We start from the raw sequence: 19,200 nt of genomic DNA on the forward strand, positions 1-19,200 counted from the left end.
AGCGGGCGATGGTTGGCCATGAGGCCGCTTCTCCTTGCTTCTTCCCGCTGTGAAGGACGAACAGATGGTCCATCTTTCGTACTGCTTCTGACATTTCCAAGTATCTGGCCAGTATTCTGCCGATGTCGAGATGGCGAAGTATCCGACCTTCTTCTGACATCTTCAAACCTTCCGTGGTTGGCAAGGATATGGTTTGGTTGAGGTGAAATTGTGAGACTACTTTGGGTAAGAAGGAAGGAACCGTGCGAAGACGGATAGCCTCTGGAGTGATTATGAGGAACGGTCACGGCAGGACAGCGCTTGTAGCTCTGAGATGCGGCGTGCTGAACATACAGCCAGCAAGAACACCATCTTCAAGGTCAACAAACGGAGAGACAGGTCTCGAAGGGGTCTGAAGGCGGATCCCGCTAGAAATTCCAACACTAAGTTGAGGTTCCACAGGGGCACTGGCCACTTCAGTGGCGGGCGAATGTGTTTGACTCCTTTCAGGAAACGTGAAACGTCTGGGTGTGTGGCGATGCTGTTGCCGTCACTCCGGGGACCGTAGCAGGATAGCGCTGCCACTTGAACTTTGATGGAACTGAGGGACAGACCCTTCTGAAGTCCATCCTGCAGGAAATCCAAAATGATAGGGATCTTAGCGGCATGTGGATTGGTGCTGTGAGTTTCGCACCAGGCTTCAAATACTCTCCAGATCCTTATATGTGTTAGTGATGTGGAGAACTTGCGTGCTCGGAGGAGGGTATCTATTACCGGCCCCGAGTATCCTCTTTTCTTCAATCTAGCCCTCTCAAGGGCCAGACCATAAGAGAGAATTGAGCTGGATCCTCGTGGAAGATGGGACCTTGCCGCAGCAAGGGATGGAGGCAGGGGTAGTGGATTTCCTGCCAGTAGTCTTCTCATGTCTGCGTACCAGGGTCTTCTTGGCCAATCCGGTGTTACTAGAAGAACTAGGCCTCTGTGCCGCTGAATCTTGTGTATAATGGCGCCCAGCAGCGGCCATGGAGGAAAGGCATATAGCAGGATCCTCTGAGGCCATGGCTGTACCAGGGCATCGATCCCCGGGATAGAGGATCCCGCCTGCGGCTGAAATATCTGGGTACTTGAGCGTTGGACCTGTCCGCTAGTAGGTCCATGCCCGGCGACTCCCACCGATCCACAATCATCTGGAAAGCTGTGGGCGACAGCTGCCATTCCCCTGGATTTAGGCTTTCTCTGCTGAGGAAGTCTGCCGTGGTGTTGTCCTTCCCGGCGATGTGGACGGCAGAGATGTCCTGGAGATTTGCTTCCGCCCAAGTCATCAGGGGGGCTATTTCTAGGGATACCTGTTGGCTTCTGGTTCTGCCCTGTCGGTTGATGTATGCCACCGTGGTGGCGTTGTCTGACATCACTCTGACCGCTCTGTTGCGAAGTCTGTGGGCAAATCGCAGGCACGCTAGCTTGACTGCCCGTGCCTCTAGTCGGTTGATGTTCCACCCCGACTCTTCTCTGTTCCACTGCCCTTGGGCGGTGAGTTCTTCGCAATGTGCTCCCCATCCATTCAGGCTGGCATCTGTAGTGAGCAGGGTCCAGGTTGGGGAGGACATTCTTGACCCCCAGCTCATGTGGCCGGGCTGCAACCACCACCGTATCTGATTCCGCACTCTGGCTGGTAGAGGTAGGTGTACGGTGTAGTTCTGTGATCGTGGGCTCCATCGAGATAGGAGGGCGCGTTGTAATGGTCTCATATGAGCCCGCGCCCATGGTATCACCTCCAGAGTGGAAGCCATAAGGCCGAGGACCTGTAAGTAATCCCAAGCTATGGGCCGGGTGGCGCTCAGCAGGGCTTGCAGATGATTCCGGAGCTTTGATCTTCTCTTGGGAGGTCAGGCTGACCTTGTCTTCCTGGGTGTCCAATCGGACTCCTAGGTATTCCAGCGACTGAGAAGGCTGTAGGGAACTCTTGTTCCAGTTTACAACCCATTCTAGGCTTTCCAGAAGAGCTATAACTCTGTTGGTTGCCTGGCGGCTCTCCTCTGGTGACTTCGCCCGGATCAGCCAATCGTCGCAGTAGGGATGGACGAGGATTCCCTCCTTCCTGAGGGACGCTGCCACTACTATTATGACCTTGGTAAAGGTCCATGGCGCTGTGGCTAACCTGAAGGGTAAAGCTCGGAACTGGAAGTGTTGGTCCAGGACCTTGAAGCGTAAATAGCGCTGATGATCCCGATGAATTGGGATATGCAGGTAGGCTTCCGACAGATCTAGGGATGTGAGAAACTCCCCTGGCTGTACTGAATTTTTGACAGACCGCAGTTTCCATGCGAAAGCTGGGGACCCGTAGGTAACGGTTGACTGATTTGAGGTCCAGGATGGGCCGGAAAGTGCCCTCCTTCTTGGGCACGATGAAATAAATGGAATAATGCCCAGAATTCATCTCCCTTGCAGGCACTGGGATTATGGCCCTTTAGGGACAGGAGCCTCCGCTAAGTAACGTCTAGGGCCATCCTCTTGATGGGCGAACAAGGAGATTCCACAAACCTGTCCGGCGGAAGTCGAAGAAAATCCAGGTAATACCCCTCTCGGATGATGGCGAGGACCCACTGATCCAAGGTAATCTCGACCCACCTGCAGTAGAAGAGGGATAGCCTGCCCCCTATGGCCGCGACCCCCTGATTGGTCGGCTGATTGTCATTGTGGGGTACGGCCGGGACCCGAACCCGAGCCGGTTCCCCTCTTGTTGTGCTTAGGCCGAAAGGACTGGTTCCTGGCCTGCGAACGAGGTGCTTGCCAGAGCTGTCTCCTGGCCGCCACTGAGGATGACACTCCCTTGGCTGCCGTACGGACTAGGTCGGAGGCTGCATCAGTGAGGAACGAGAGAGCTGATTCCATTTCTTCTCCCGGGGTGTTGTTCCTAGCCTGTGATAAACAGGAACGTGTCACCACGGTGCAGCAGGTCGCAATTCGTAGGGACATGGCTGCCACCTCAAAGGCTTGTTTCAGAATGGTGTCCATGCGCCGGTCATGTGTATCCTTGAGGGCCGTCCCCCCCTCCACTGGAATGGTGGTGCACTTCACAATTGCGCTAACTGTGGCATCTACCTGGGGGCATGCCAGCTTCTCTTTGGTTGCCGGGTCTAAGGGGTACATGCCAGCCAAGGCCCGACCCCCTTTGAATGAGGCCTCCGGCGTATTCCATTCCAGATCGATTAACTGTTGAGCTACTTGTAGGAGGGGAAAATGGTGAGACGTTTGGCGCAGGCCCTCCAACAGGGGGTTCATTCTCGGTTCCTCTGGGGCATCATGGCCCCGAAGAGCCAGTTCCTTCAGGCATTGAGAGATCAGGCCTGGGAGATCTCCTTTCAAAAAGAAGCACCTCATGGTCCGATATGGTTCAACCCCCGAGGAAAGTTCTCCCTCCTCAGGGGACTCGTCGTCTTCCTTAGGGCAATCTGAATCCCCATAAGTGGGGGTTTCGGGTGGCGCGTGGCCGTGCCTAGGCCTTGAGGGTCCAGGGGCCAGGTCATCCGGTATGTATGGACCCGCTCGGGGAGCAGCCTGCATTGAGACAAAGGCATGAATCCCCTTGAATAATTCCACCCAGGAGGGCAAAGCAGGATCTGGTCTGAGGGGTACCAGGTCCCTCGGGGTCCCCGGCTGCTCACTGCTGCCTGCTAGGTCCGGGGTGTTCCCTGAGGAACTGGCAAGTACGCTGGGCTGTGACCGGTCCTGGCCTGGAACTCCCAGGGCCTCTTCAATTTGGGCACATAGGGAGTCTGCTTCCTCGCTCTGTGTGGCTCTGAGGTTGCATGCCGAGCACAGGCTCATGCCTGATGCTGGAGGGGCCAGCTCCGCTGACGCCTGGGTTCTCTTACTCTCCATGTGTGTCTAGGAACGGACGCTTATCAGTGGGCGCTTATGAACGTGCGCCTAACACCGAGCACCTAACAGCAAGCGCCTAACAGCGAGCGCCTAACAATGTGACAAACCAGGCAGAAAAATGGCGACCTCCGTGGCGGATTGCAACATAGGCAGACTCTGCGAATCCTCACTTCCTCGGAGACCAAGTAAAGATGTATGCCTTACCTTGTCTTCGGTGCTTCCCGGTTGCGACCCGGGCGGTCTCCGGCTGCGGGGGGAGAGGGTAAGTACCGTCACCGCCGCACTCGAGGAAGTGCACCCGCTGCCTCTGGGTCGCGCCCGAACTCGTCTCGCTCGGGGGCCAAGTCCACGCCGGGACCGAGGCTGTCTCTATGCCGCGCCCGAGCCCTTCTCACTCGGGGGCTAGGTCCCTGCCGCGAGCCGGCCACCAGACCGAGGCACTTACCTCCGAGGGACCACGGAAATCGCCTCGGGAAACTCAACTGGGGGAGGGACCAACTGGTATCACCGCAGGAGTGCGGGGCTCGTTTTCAGGTAGGTTTCTTCTATGAATTTAATCGTGTAGAATTTGGAAACACGCTCAGCGAGCGTGAGGGAGCTCCAAACTGCTTTGGAGATGGAAATTACTGAATTGCTGCACTTCCTGTGGGGGTATATGTACCCGTGCTGACGTCAGATCCGTCTCCAACTGCTAGCACGAGCACAGTATACTCACTTGTTTTGAGTCCATCTGCTACACGCTAGGAAAATTGCCATTATACTAACCTTTGTATCAAATTCCAACAATCCTAATGACCTGGGATCTTACTGCTACATGTTCCAGAAAACGCTGTGCATGCGCACAAACATCTCCTGGTTTTAAACCAACCCGAGTGGAAACAGAAGTCTCCTGTTTACTCCCATAGCATCACACATTCTCCACCCCCAACAGAGCAAGTACAAAACTCCAGTAAGGTATACATCCAGGTCATGGGGTCATAAAGCACACTTTTTAATGCAATTACCACTTTCTTTTTTTGGGGTGTTCCCTTATCAGTCAAGGGGGAAAAAAAAGGAGAAGTGAAGTTGAGAACTCTCTCTCTTGCCCCATCCTCCAATTCATTAAAGTCACTTTACCCACCCAGCCATACCTTGCATTTTCCACCTCAGTACAAACATGGAGTCTAGAGCGGAGAGTCCATTGGTGAGACTGGCAAGCAAAACGAGTTGGGCCACAGCCCCATACATTATCCCTTAATTTCTGCAGTACAACTGGACAATCACATATGAGATTTCACTTTCTTTCCTAATCTTACCCCAAATTATTCAACAAAAAGAATTGGGGTCATATTTGATAGACACTATAGGACATACTTGCTCCATACTGCATTACACATTTAATTTAACTTTCTTGCCCTATTTCAAGTCTGTTGCCTTGGTCAGATCTACATTCAGACATCAATTTTGCTATCAACCTCCACTGGCTCCCTAGTGTCGAACAGGCAGATATTCCAGACCTGTCGAACAGAGAGACATTCCAGACCTTCTCTAAATCTTCAGCAACTGTCCTTGATTACAGCATACTCCTGAAATCATCTTAACACACACTCAGGATATATTTAAAACACTATTTCCTCTACTAACTCCCTAGTCCCTGCCCCCCTTTTTCTCCTTTTTCCATTTTTAGGCCTGGGTATTTCTGTCATACATATTACAGTTCTTCACTGTTTAACTGATCGATGCCTTCAGGCAAGGTGTTTAGAGAAAAACACGACTAACAAAATTTAAGCAGTAATTTTGGATGAATACTTCACAATACTTTAATACAAATTACCTTAAAAGTTCTTTATGGTCCAAAAGAACTTTCAAATAATCTGCCAGCTTTTTTTGCATGAGTGCAAGACGAAGCCAAGCTCTTCCTCTTCCAACACCTGTCCTGTAATGAAATAAGAAAACAGAAAAGAAATACAAATGCAGGATACATTTATGTACTTAAATAAAAATATAGAACACAACTGATTACAATTCAGTCCACAGATTTAATAACGATAAAATTAGATGCCACAATGTTGAGTGTTGCTAAATTTGGTAATTTACAAATGGCAAAACGGTCATAAGTCAAAACATATGCACCCAAATTCTATTTGGCACCTAAATGATGAATAGTGTAAAAAAAAACAAAAAACAGCAAGTGTCATGAAAGCAGCAGTCAATATTTAGCAAACAAAGAAAATATTTGTTATGGTCAATAAATGATATTTGGATTACAAAGGAGCATTAACACCCTTCACTCTGCCCACACACATGCTCACAAACACCCAGATATCCAGTTACTTTGTTGTGGCCTTCAAACCACCCCCAAACATGCTTCTTCCTGGCTGAGGCAAGAGCACTACCATAACTATACAGTTCCCATTATATCCTATGGAAGCAATATTGACATTTAAAAAAAGTTAACATTTGGGGAATAAATGTAAGAAAATTAAAGCTAGCTTGAATGTGTTGTGGTTGTGTCATGGTTGTGGACCCTTGGTTGCTTTGTTGATGACTCCTCCCACAAGGAGGGGCCCTGTGGGGAAACACAGCAATAGGCTGACTCTACAGTAAGCAACACAAAGAGAATGGAAGCTTTTATTATACAGCAATAGAGCAATGCCCATGGAGTGAGCAGCTTCTCCTCAGCACTGAGTAGTCTCAGATGACAGAGTTCAGTCCAGGCACCGATGATATAAGTGCAGAGTAGGTCTCACCCGATGCTGGGAAGTGAAGGGTCCGGTAGTGGTCCGTGGAGTGGGGTAGGCAAAGAACCCAGTCACAGGTGATGTAGCCAGCGGTGACAGATCTGGTAGTGATCCGCGGAGTGGAGTACGCTGAGAATCTGGTCTGTGGTGAGACAAGGTAAAGAGACTGAAGAATGAGGTACTCACAAGGCTGGTAATGCTGCCAAGGATATAGCTTCTGCAGTAATGAAGGTAGAGAAGCAGACCGGGACGCCAGTGCCATGGTCCTTGAGGAGCAGTTAACCTAAGGAAGTAGTCAGGAGCGGGCAAGGCCCTCGTGGAGCGAGTAACTAGGCGTCCTTCTATGTAGGGTAACCTGGAGAGGAAATAGAAGCGAAGCAAGGACCCCGAGGAGTGGGTGCCTTGAGCGTATAGCTGAGCAAGAACCCCAGAGGGTAGGTAGGAGCAGCAGGGCCCCCGAGGAGCGGGTACCCAGAGCATCCTTAGAATCAGCATAACCCCGGAGGGTCGTAGGCATAGGTACTCTGAGCGAGCGTCTCAGAAGCGGTAGAAATTAGCTGGACCTGAATCCTTGCTAACTCGTAGCAGTGTTGGAGATCGGAGGCTAAGTACCCAGAGGTAGTAACGTAATATAGTGGGGACGCCCCCGAGGTTCCCGCCATTACGTATTCAAAAGCAGGGGTGGCGCACATGTGCCCTAGGAAACCTCAGTGCAAACATGGCAAACGCAATCGCCCATGCCAGTCTGGGGACGCCGGAGAGGTCAGCGAGGAGAGGCAGCCATCTTCTCCAGAGGAGAGGAAAGAGAGAAGAAAGAGGTGAGACAGCCGTCTTCGGATGACGGGCGCAACAGTTTGCTCTTCTTTTGCTCTATCAAACAAGACCCTTTTTTATTTTCTTTTTAAAAAGCTTTCCCTTATTTTTATGCACTGGTTTCTATACAAAAGATGCTTTAATAGAACTGTGACAGTTTTGCCGTCAGAGATCATGGTACTCACCTTTAAAAAAAACACTTTGGTCTAACCAAATGCCTACATAATCCTAAACAACAAACATATTCTCTCTCTCTTTATCTAACTTAATCCTACATTTCCTTCAGTTCACAATTTTACTCCCGTTCTGCCTCTCTCTCCCATTCATTGAGTTCCACCTCACACTAATGCTTGGATGCCAAACGCCTTCAACATGAGACATTCAGGTTAAAGCACCGTCCTTAAGTTTTTTAACTTGTACACTCTATGGTAAAATTTCTTTTACCGGTCTATCTTCTTTCCAGCTTGTTGCAAGCTTCCAAGTTCTCTCCCCCTGTTGATTGTAACTTTGACTTATTCCTACTTATTGTTATCTTTCGTTTACGTGAATTTGTTACTCTAGTTTTTCCCTTTTGTTAAATTGTAAACCGATCCGATATGGTAATTTACTATGAAGGTCGGTATAAAAAACTGTTAAATAAATAAAATAAAACATGCATGCAAATCGTTTTCATCATATATATATATATATCACATCTACTAAAATGCATAGTATATATCCATAGTGCTACCAATCCCCAGGACTGCAATGTTAACAGACACATACAGTACTAGCATACTTAACTGCTATGGAAGCAAGCAAGACTTACCCAACTTTCGCTTCTTTGCATGATCAATTCTCAAGCACTCTGTTATGGGGTAGCTATGATGTAGATGGTCGCCTAAGAAATACTTCACAAATACCTTAGTTTGACATATAAAGATCCAATTAGAAAGCAAGGATGGAAAACCTGTTCTGGAGGGCGCCCAGGATTCCAAAATGATAAACTGATAAGGCAAAGATCAAGCAACTAGATACTAAAACCAGCTGAGCAGGAAAGCCAGAATGCATGGGTTCATGCAAGGTCTGGAACAAACTAGTCACAGGAACCCACCAGAAAGAAAATCCATAATATACAAGTTCAAGGGAAAAAAGGCCAAGCAAACAGGCAGACTCAGGAAAGAAATCCCATGATAATGATGTTTCAGCAAAAAGCCCTTGCAATAGCCGAATTTAATTAGTGTAGTCAAGTGGGCTCTTTTCCTTTCCTGTTCCAATTAGGATCTTTAGGGACATATCTTGAACCCTTGTGAGGAGGAACAACTAGGTGCTGAGATCTAAGTTTCTGTGTGTCTAGATGCCCATTCTCTAATACCAGTGCCTTTCACATAAACAAGCTAGTGAACACAACATACATCACTCAAAACCTGCCTTCACATCATGCCTCCAACATCTTTCGGTTCAGCACTCATATTTGTTCGGTTATGCACAAAACCTAAATAGCTCAGCCAGGAGATGAAAACATATAAACTATGAATATTTACTTAAAATCTTGAATTAAACCCACAATCTCTTGTTTGCAGGGTCATGGGTGGTGAGTGAAGTAAGATATGGATGATAATGGGCTTATCCCAGGTCCTGTACTGCCAGTTTCCTGGGGGGGGTGGGGAGTCTGTTCCAACCAGAATGTCAGCATGACATTTTTAGGACTGCAAGAGACACACAACACACAAACATTCAATACAACATAGAAAATCAAGTACTTAAGCTTCACCTCACAAACAATGAAGAATAGCCTAACCATAGAATCAGACTATGACCAAAGAAGGCTCATCTAGCCTACCCAATATTACTTCCTGGTGCAATGCTACAGGCCTCCAGCTGAATTACTGGTTTTCACTATATATTTTCACAACTAAGGATCTTCTGTTCTCATCCCTGCCTTCTTGTATATTGTTACTATATTTGCCTCTAGCACCTCTCTTGGAATGCTGTTCCATGCAACCACAACTCTTTCGATAAAAGTAATTTCTAATGTTGCTACTGAGTCTACCCCTTTTAGCCTCAGTGTGATCTCATGTTTTAGTTTCTTTTCTACTAAAAAAAAAAAAAAAAAGGTTTGCTTTATGTACATTATGCACACCTTTGAAATATTTGGAAATCTCTATCATACTATCTACTGATAATGGTGCAAAGCTTACACTATTTTAGAGCCCTTCTCTTAAAACCTCTTTCTCTGTGTTCAAATCTTTTGTATTTGAAACAAACACACAACACGGCACAGTACATACTTGTTCCTTTCACATACTAAATCCTTTTCGAAATATGGTATCGTGTGTGTTCCTCACTTAGAGTTATTACTGGAAGAAATGCAGATAAGGTAACAACAGAAGAATGTTACAACCCTGATTCAGATTCTACATAGAGTTGTGTTGGGTTGCACCTTGAATTAAGTTGGTAAGTATTTTAAGATTTTAATTGGAAATCACTGTAATCCCTGAGAGGGAAGACCCTGTTAGGAGACCCAAAGGCTCACATCTCAGTTTGGACACTCATTGCTCAGCTTTCACTAAGGTATCATTCAACTCTGAATGTCCAGGGATCTCTGTAGGGGGAAGCTTAACTTCAAGGTCATTTTACATTGTTTATATCCAATTCACCCTTCCACTCCTTGAGAACAGCACTGAGAATCTCTTTCAAGTTATTAGCAGCAATGATCATGCTGGAAATTGGTGGGTTCTGACAGTTTACTGATAATTGTAAAAGTGCATTTTGGATTATTTACAGGTCTCAATGAAAACAATCCAAGTTCTTCTCACATAGTGAAATTTAATAAATTTGTGACCTTACTCTTCCAGTAAAGAGCTTCTGAATAATTGGGACAATTTTTTTGAGTATTTAGCTCCTTACTTCTTCTCAGCCTGTAATTACAATCCTTAACTTCTTCCCATAGGTATGACTAGAAACCGTATCCCATTGATATCAGAATTAGAAATCCCAGTGTTGGGAGGGGGGGGGGGGGGGCGCTCTAGCAACACCATCCAGAATGCCTACTTAACTTTGAAGCTCCTCTCCCCTGCATTAAATTTTCTTTCACTTTCGGGCTTAAATTCATGATTGCTGGGCATTCTTAACATTACTACATTGTTCAATCCCTCCCAATGGCTGCTAAGTGGAAAACCACTGACCTCAAGCAATTTTCTTTTGGTAAAAATGCAGTGGTATGGGGTTTTATAATACTTACGCTCTCTGACTGTTTTTAAACAGTTCATTTTTTGTTCATTTCTTTGAATGTAAAGGGCCTTAACACATACAGGAAGAGGTACTTGCTATCTCAAGAGGTGAAATATCAGAAAGCCTCTATTGTTCTAATTCAGGAAACGCATTTTCGAAAGAGGCATGAATATCTATTAAATCTCCCTGATTATCCTCATAAATTCTTTGCCGCTAGTACCAAAGGTGCTAGGTATGCTGGGGTGGGTGTTTTAATTTCTGCCGATTTCGTTCGTGAGTTGATGTCCCACACTATAGACCCATTAGAACGTTATTATTTAGTGAAACTACGAGTGGGAAGGATGTGTTCACAATAGTGAGTATTTACGCTCCTAATGTTGCCCAGGGGTCTTTTTTCAATTCTCTTGATAAACTCTTTTGGACACTACTGAGGGTTTTTTATTGTTAGGAAGGGATTTTAATCTTACTAGGAACCCTAAACTTGACAATTCCCACCTAGCACCTACCCCCTTCTTCTCTGCAGAGCAGTAGACAACAACTTTCGATGATCATGTCTCAGTGAGGGTGTCTGATATCTGGAAGCAGCGCTATCCTACTTCAAGAATGTACACCTTTTACTCATCTCCGCATGGGATTGTACTCTCGTCTGGATTACTTTCTTTCTGATCCATTCTGCAAAATCGGGTGACAGGGGTGGGAATTGGAGATATCACATGGTCAGATCACGCCCCTGTGTGGCTTGAAATGAAATTCATTGATGCGGCCAAAGGTGTCAGCTTTAGCATCTCAATGAAAGCTTACTCAAGGATGATTCTTTTTCTAGGTTTTTGGGGGAACAACTCCAGTCTTATTTTCAAGATCATGCATCTGTTTCCTATTTCTAAAGGAGTGATTTGGGACTGCTGTAGGTGGTGGTGAGGAGTATTCTTATATCTCAAGCGACATTTTGCAAAAAAGAGAGAGAGAGGTCTCGACTGGTGCAGGTTAATAACATCTCTCAGCTCTCCTATTTACATCTGAATTCTCAGTCCCCGGTGGTTTTCAAGAATTTATCTATAGCAAGAACAGCTTTACAGTTGCTTGATGATGAACGGATATCCCACCATCTCTCTCTAGTCAAATAAACCTATTATGAGGGAGGGCAACAAGGCTGGGTAATATTTAGCACGTAGGCTCAAAACTCTGAGTGCTCAAGGGTACATTGCAAAGGTTAAGGACCCCCATGGGAAGTGGGCCCAACATCTTCAACTACCAGAGAGTGTTTTTAGATTTCTATGCCTCTCTATAGTTTGATACTATGATAGCTGATGAACAGCAGAATATTTAGATGAGGCCCATCAGTACACACCAAAGTTTTACAGGGTATTGCCTACATTGAAATCCTGGAATCACCTGGGCTGGATGGATTCTCCTGTGGGTACTACAAATAGTATTCTCTCATATTAGTTGCTCCTCTCACAGATATGTTTAACTATATTAGGGAGGGAGAGTCTTTACCATTGTACTCCAATACTGCTGGTATTTCTGTCATCGCCAAATCTGGCCAAGACCCTTCACTCTGTGGGTCTTATCGACTGATCTCTTTGATCAATTCAGATCTGAAAATTCTTGTTTGCGTTCTTGCTGGAAGATTGAATGTGTTCCTATCTTCTTTAGTTCAATCTGATCAGGTGGGCTTTGTTCCTAAATTTATTTATTTATTTAGGAGTTTTTTATATACCGAGGTATAGCAAAAAAAATGACTTCACTCCGGTTTACATTTACAACAACTTGTTACATCTAAAGCATTTAAACAGAAACTGGAACTGGTACTGAACAATAACTTAGTGCAATAAATAAAAACAAACAAATGATATAAATCATATAACGAGGTATAAAGCTGTGCTCAAATTATGTCTGGGGAAGAATTGTTAGAGGGAGAAGATTGATGAGGTTTCGGTGAGTTAATGAAATAGTCATTGGGATGATATTGCAAACCCGAAGAGGGGGTGCAGTAGGTGTGGTCTGTTGTGTTATCTTATGCCGTCTTTGAGAGCTTGGCTGAATAGCCATGTTTTGAGTTCTTTTTTGAAAGCTTTAAGGTTTTCTTGTGAGCTCAGGTGGTGTGGTAAGGAGTTCCATAGATTCGGGCCAGCAATGGAAATGGCTCTATTTCTTGTGGAGGACAGTTTGGCTAGCGGTAGTGGTGGCACTTCTAGATGTAGGTTACTTGTTGACCTGGTCGTACGTAGTGACCTGTGTACGTGTATGACATTGTCCAGAGCTGTGTTGTCGGCTTTATGAATTGCATTGTGTAGAATTGTTAGAACTTTGAATTCTATTCTTTTGTCTACCGGAAGCCAGTGTAGATTGTTGAGTACGGGGGTGATGTGGTCGGATCTCTTTTTACCAGTTAGGACTCTGGCTGCGGCATTCTGTAATAACTGAAGTGGTTTTAAGGCTGTTTTAGGTAGACCTATTAAGAGTGAGTTGCAGTAGTCTAGGCTGGTGAAGATGAGGGCTTGTAGGACGGTTCTGAATTCTTGGTGGTGAAGCAATGGTTTTAGGTGTTTGAATATTTGGAGTTTACGGAAGCCTTCTTTTGTTTTAATTGCAATGTGTTTTTTGTAGTTTAGATCGCTGTCACTCCAGAAGCCAAGGTCTTTTACGTTATCTTTGAGTTGTATGCGGAGGTTGTCAATTTGGAGGGGTGGTGTGGTTAATGATCCTGAGTTTTTTCTTCTGATTAGAATGCATTCGGTTTCGCTCATGTTTAGGCATAGTTTTAGGTGGTTTAGCATATTTCGAATTGTATCGAGGTGTGTGGCTACAATCGACAATGCGTCTTCTAAGGTGGAAGTGATTGGAATGAGGAGTTGAATGTCGTCAGCATACATGTAGTAAGTTATTCCTAGGCTTGATAGGAGTTGGCAAAGGGGTAGTAGGTATATATTGAAGAGTATGGCCGATAGAGCCGACCCTTGTGGTACTCCTGTTTCAAGGGGGATGGCTTCGGAAGATTTGTTGTTGACGGAGACTTTGTAAAACCTGTTATTTAGGAAAGAGGAGAACCAGCCTAGAGTTTTGCCGGCGAGCTCAATGGTTTCTAAGCTAGCTATTAGCGTCTTGTGGTCAACTGTGTCGAAGGCTGCGGAAAGATCGAGGAGGATCAGTAGGTGGCCAATTTTGTTATCGAATCCTCTTAGTATGGCATTGGAGAGGTTGAGTAGAAGGGTTTCTGTGCTGAGATTTTTCCTGAAGCCGTGTTGGGTGGGATGTAGTATTTTGTGGTTGTCAGGATGTTCATTGAGTTGTTTCAGGACCGCTTTCTCAGTCAATTTAGCAAGGAGGGGTAGGTTTGATATTGGGCGGTAATTATTCAGGTCTTCTGGGTCAAGGTTTTTCTTCTTAAGGATTGGCTTGATTGATGCGATTTTTAGCTTGGTAGGGAGCTCGCCTTCCTCAAGTGATTTATGGATAATTGCTGCGACTATCGGAGCTATGGAGTGAGCGATTTCCTTTAGTTCTCGGGTAGGGATGGTGTCCATGTCATGACGTGCTGGGTTTATTTTTCTTAGCATTTTTTCTGTTTCAATAGGAGAGATTGGTTCGAAATTGAACCATGTCGTTATATTGCATGTAGATCTTTGATTTTCTATGTTCGAGGGGGCGTTGAAGACATCAGTTATTTTGGTTATTTTGTTCTTGAAGAACATGGCTAGATCTTGGCTTAGATTTTTGGTAACGGGTTCGTTGCAGCTGATGCTTTCGGAGATGAGGTTGTTTACTATGAGGAACAGAGTTTTGGAGTTGTTGGTGGAGTTTTTTATTTTTTGACCGTAGTAGTCACGTTTAGTGATTAGTATTGGTTTTTTGTAGGTGGCTAGTTGTGTGCGGTATCTCTGCTGTGTTACGGGTTGTTTGTTTTTTTGCCATTCTTTTTTGAGTTTCCTGAGGTCGGATTTCATTTTTCTTAGTATGGGGTTGAACCAAGGGTTCTGTTGTTCTCTCTTATTCTTTAGCCGTTTGAATTTCTCTGGGTTTATGTTGTTTGCGGTGTCTTCAGTGATTTGAAACCAGGATTGGATAGCATTGTTTATGTTTGAGAGGTCTAGATTTGCTAGCTGATTTCCAAGTTCTTGTTGGAGAAGATCGGTTTGGAAAGGTGGTCGGTATTTGAAGAAACTTTGTGTTTCGTTAGATTTGGCTGAGTGGTTGGAGTTCATTTGTGTCTTGCATTGTAAGAGATAGTGATCAGACCAGGGGACTGGGCTGTATGAAATGGAAGTGTCTGAGAAATGGCCATTAGTGAAGATCAGGTCCAGTGTGTGCCCGGCTTTATGTGTGAGGTTGCAATTTAGACTTGATAGCATATCTAGAAGGGTTTGGCAGTTTTGTGATCTGGGCTGGCATCTGTATGGAGGTTGAAGTCGCCAAGAATGATCATTGATTTTTTCATGTTGATGTTTGTTATTATGAATTCCAGGAGTGGGGAGATGTCATTATCTAGAAGTTTGGGTGGGCAGTATACTAGGCATATTTGCAGGATTTGTGAGTCGAAGAGAGCAATTTCATATTGTTTTGGGAGGTTGTGTGGGATCACTTTCATTGAGAGGTGTTTTTTTTTTATGAGGAGGAGTAGCCCACCTCACCTTCGGGATTTGCGAGGGATTGAAAAGGTATCGTAGGCATTGTTGTCTAGTTGATTCAGTAAGACTTGATCGGTGTTTTTGAACCAGGTTTCGGTTATGGCAATGAAATTGTGGTTTTTTTCTTGTAGTATGTCAGATAATAACATGTATTTTTTGGTTAAGGATTGAGCATTAATGAGGAGGAAGGTGAGATATAGTATGGTATTGATATTTTTCATTAGTGGGATGTTTATTAGTTGTCTATGTCTGTTCTGAAGTTGTGTTTTGGGAGGTGTCGCCATCTTTGTAGTGTCTTCTTTCGTTTGTGGTTAGTGGTTTCGTTGGTAGATGCTTGTTGGGGGTATGGATCGGAGGGGGATGTTATGAGAGAAGTTGAAGTTGTAGGATATCAGTCTGGGATACTGGGTTGGATCAGGATGAGTGGTGGAGGTTGACTGCGATCTGGATGGGCGTTGGAGGAAGAGTGATGTGAGCTGGATGAGTGCCGGAGGCTGACTGGTGAGTTCTGGATGAGTGCTGGAGGCTGACTGATAAGATCGGGATGAGTGCTGGGGTTGACTGGCGAGTTCTGTATGGGTGTTGAAGGAGGGTGATGTGGTCTGGATGAGTGTGATCTGGATGAATACTGGAGGCTGATTGAGGTCTGGGTGAATGCTGGAGGCTGACTGATGATATCTGGGAGAATGCGGGGTGGGCGAGTAGGATAGTTCGCATGGAGCTCACCATTCAGCTGGAGAAGGAGGAGTCCTTGATATCTGCCATAGAGCAAGTCTTCCGAGAAAAGTTGGAGGAGATGGAGAAGTCCTTTAAGGAACTGGCTGGAAACTTTTGCTGATGGCACTTGGGGCTGCACACGAAGGGGCGCACAAAAGGGGCCTGCCCCTTTGTTACGCTCCTTCGGCGCGCGGAACCTAGCTGCGCTGGGATTTAAAGTTCCAATCGGGGCTGTCCCCCGATTGGCTGCTCTGCGTCTGCTTCCCCGATTGGCCGAAGACTCGGGGCTGCGTCAGGAAGCGAAGAGGGAGCACGGCCTGGATCGGGAAGCTGCCTCGTGGTCAGTGCCGCAAGAGACCGCGGGTAAGAGTAAAATTTATAAGGCCTTACCCTGGTGGGTCTCCGGGGCCGACTGCGCAGGCCTTTCCCTCTCTCGGTCGCCGCTGAGCAAATAAAGATGGATGGTGGCCGACCACGTCTGTAAGATCATTGACATACTGTGGTTGGTCTGTAGGAAACAAATCCCGGCTGTTCTGCTACCACTTGATGCTGAAAAAACCTTTGACCTAGTTCACTGCCCTTTCCTTTTTAAAACATTGGAGAGAATGCATTTTGGGCCTTTTTTTTTTTTTGCAATGGATATGGAAGTTATATGAACAGCTGAAGGCCAGAATCAAGGTGAATGGCGAGTATGGAAATAGTTTTCCTATAAGCTGAGGGAAGAGACAAACTTGTCCCGTATCTTCTTTATTATTTGCTTTATTTTTGGAACCGTTTGCCACTCAAATTCGCTCTTCCTCCCTTAATAGTGGGGTTAAACTAGGGTCACTTCACTTTAAATTATTATTTGCTGATGATACGTTTACAGTGACTGATCCTGGTTCCTTCCTAGGGGGTATCATGGAAGAGTTAAGGTCCTTTAGTGGGGTATCTCGCTTTAAAGTTAATTTTGACAAGTCAGAGCTGCTTAACATTAATTCGAGGAGTGCAGAGGTTGCCCATATTATGCAACATTTTCCTTTTCGTTGGGTCACTCATTCTCAAGTATCTAGGAGTGCACCTTAGATCTAATGTAAAAGATCTTTTTTCTTTAATTTATATACTCTTACTGCAAACAATGGAAGCAGATCTGAGATAAAGGCAGAGGGACACCTTTTCATGGCTAGGTCGTATAGCTATTATCAAAATTAATATATTACCCTGTTTTCTCTATTTTTTTACCATCCTCCCCATCTTTCTTACTGCTGCAATATTGATAATTTTTTACTTTATTTGGTGCAAATGCCCTCCATGGGTGTCTCAGATGGCTCTTTTTCAATCAAAACTGCGAAGAGGGTTAGGGGTTCCTCATTTAGGGTGGTATTTTGCTGCCTCTCAACTCCATCCTATGATTGATAAGTATAGGAAGACCTCTATTCTGCAGTGGGTCCTCCTTGAACAGGCGTTGGTAGGGGAGATGCCCTTATCTGCTCTTCCTTGGTAACCAAAGTCCATATGGCGCCCGATCACATGTATTCCCTTTGCCTTGCACAATACCATGAGAACTTGGACCCAATGGAAAGCTAAGTTGGTAGGCAACAAGTACTTATTTTTTTTCTCACTCACCTTTTCACAATACTACTTTTCTGCCTGGGTTATATTTGTTGTTTTTTCAAAGATGGATGGCTTGAATCAAGGCTCCCTTCTGAGATTCCAAGCAATTCAAACTCAATATAATATAACAGCTGGATATTTCCTGGCTTATGCACAGCTTAGAACATTTTTTAGACATTTATTTATTTATTTTTGAACTTTTCTATACCGACCTTCATGTTGACGTAACATATCAAATCGGTTTACATTGTAACAACAATATTGCACAAGGCATTACATAAAACAATATTGCACAAAGGCATTACATAAAACAAAAATTGCACCGGGCATTACATCGAAACAAGTGGTAACATAGAACCAGGAGAACAGGGGAAAACTGGCGAAGAATAAAGACATCATTATGCGTAAAGGTTTTGTACACCAGACTAAGTCCTTATATGAGAATTTCTGTGATCAAGCCGATAGTATGCATGGGCTGATATAAAAAACGTATGCTGTTCTCAATGGTCAATTGCCCGAACCACTGAAGCACATTAAAGCATGGGAAATGGACTTGGGAGGTACTTTAAGTGCTGAGGACTGGGAGCTAGTGTATGCCTAAGCTAGAAAATGCTCCGTGTCTACTTCATTACAGGAGAATTGTAATAAGCTTTTATACCGTTGGTATATTACTCCTGCTAAGCTACACCATATGTATGCTTGTGTCAGATTCCTGTTGGCGGCACTTTGGATATGCTGGTATATTCTTCCATCTATGGTGGCAGTGTGAGATAGTTGTAACATTTTGGGATCATCTTTTTCAATGGGTATTACAGTCTCTGGGAAAATTGGTAGTTAGAGACCCACGTTATATTTTATTAAATATCCCCACTCCTGGTTCTGATAAACATGCACAATGTTTGTGCCAACAAATTTTTATAGTAGCTTGAACTGAATTGGCTTCACACTGGAAACAACCTGAGACTTCCTCGGTTTTGAAGGTTATTCATCAACTGTTTACCTGTTATTGTTTAGCATACCTTATAGCTATTTGAAATAATTATCTGTTTTTAGAGCAACCTGGAAGCCGTTGATTCAATGGTTTCAAACATAGTTTTGGGGGCTTTTTGAGGTGCATGATACCTAACTAAACATCCTGAACTTATATTATTGCCCTTCAATCACACATTAGTGATTAGTGACTATCACAGCATGGTATATTTTTATGGAGAGCATTGCGCTCAGCTGCTTATAATCTGTATAAACTTCAAACTATTTCCATCATTTTGTCTTCTGTGTATTGTAGTAGAAATTTGGCAGAAATATTGGAGAGCTGTATATAATTGATGTTTATTGTACACATTGACTTTCAATAAAAATGTTAATTACAAAAAAAAAAAAAAATCCCAGTCTTCATACCTCTCCTAAAGTCTTCTCTGTTCTCCACTCCTTTATAGGTTGGCAATATATTTCCCCTTTTTGTCTAGATGTTCCTCACCTGAGTCAGCAACCCAAAATCTTAGGCAATACTTTCCAACTCCTTCTCACTGGTAATGGATGTGAGTCTCTATGACATTGTTTCTTTCTCAGATCTTTTCTAAGTGAAAGCCACCTCTTCCCCTGGATAAACAAAAATCTGAGTTCCTGGGCTCTAAGTCCATAAAAAATGGATGGAA

At 44.8% G+C, this 19,200-nt stretch overlaps 1 protein-coding gene across 4 annotated transcripts in view; it reads right to left on the minus strand.

Annotated features, from left to right (window-relative positions):
- Positions 1–19,200, minus strand: part of RUFY1 (RUN and FYVE domain containing 1) — a 653,398-nt gene that overhangs the window by 470,672 nt on the left and 163,526 nt on the right. For all 4 annotated transcript variants that reach the window (XR_003853338.1, XM_029583262.1, XM_029583264.1 and 1 more), the window contains exon 4: positions 5,675–5,776. Coding sequence is in view for 3 of the 4 variants with exons in the window: in XM_029583262.1 (XP_029439122.1) it covers positions 5,675–5,776 (102 nt within the window). In the remaining variant the exon portion in view is untranslated. The remainder of the gene's footprint in view (positions 1–5,674; positions 5,777–19,200) is intronic.

Source organism: Rhinatrema bivittatum, chromosome 18 (assembly GCF_901001135.1).
Source record: "Rhinatrema bivittatum chromosome 18, aRhiBiv1.1, whole genome shotgun sequence".
NCBI lineage: Eukaryota > Metazoa > Chordata > Amphibia > Gymnophiona > Rhinatrematidae > Rhinatrema > Rhinatrema bivittatum.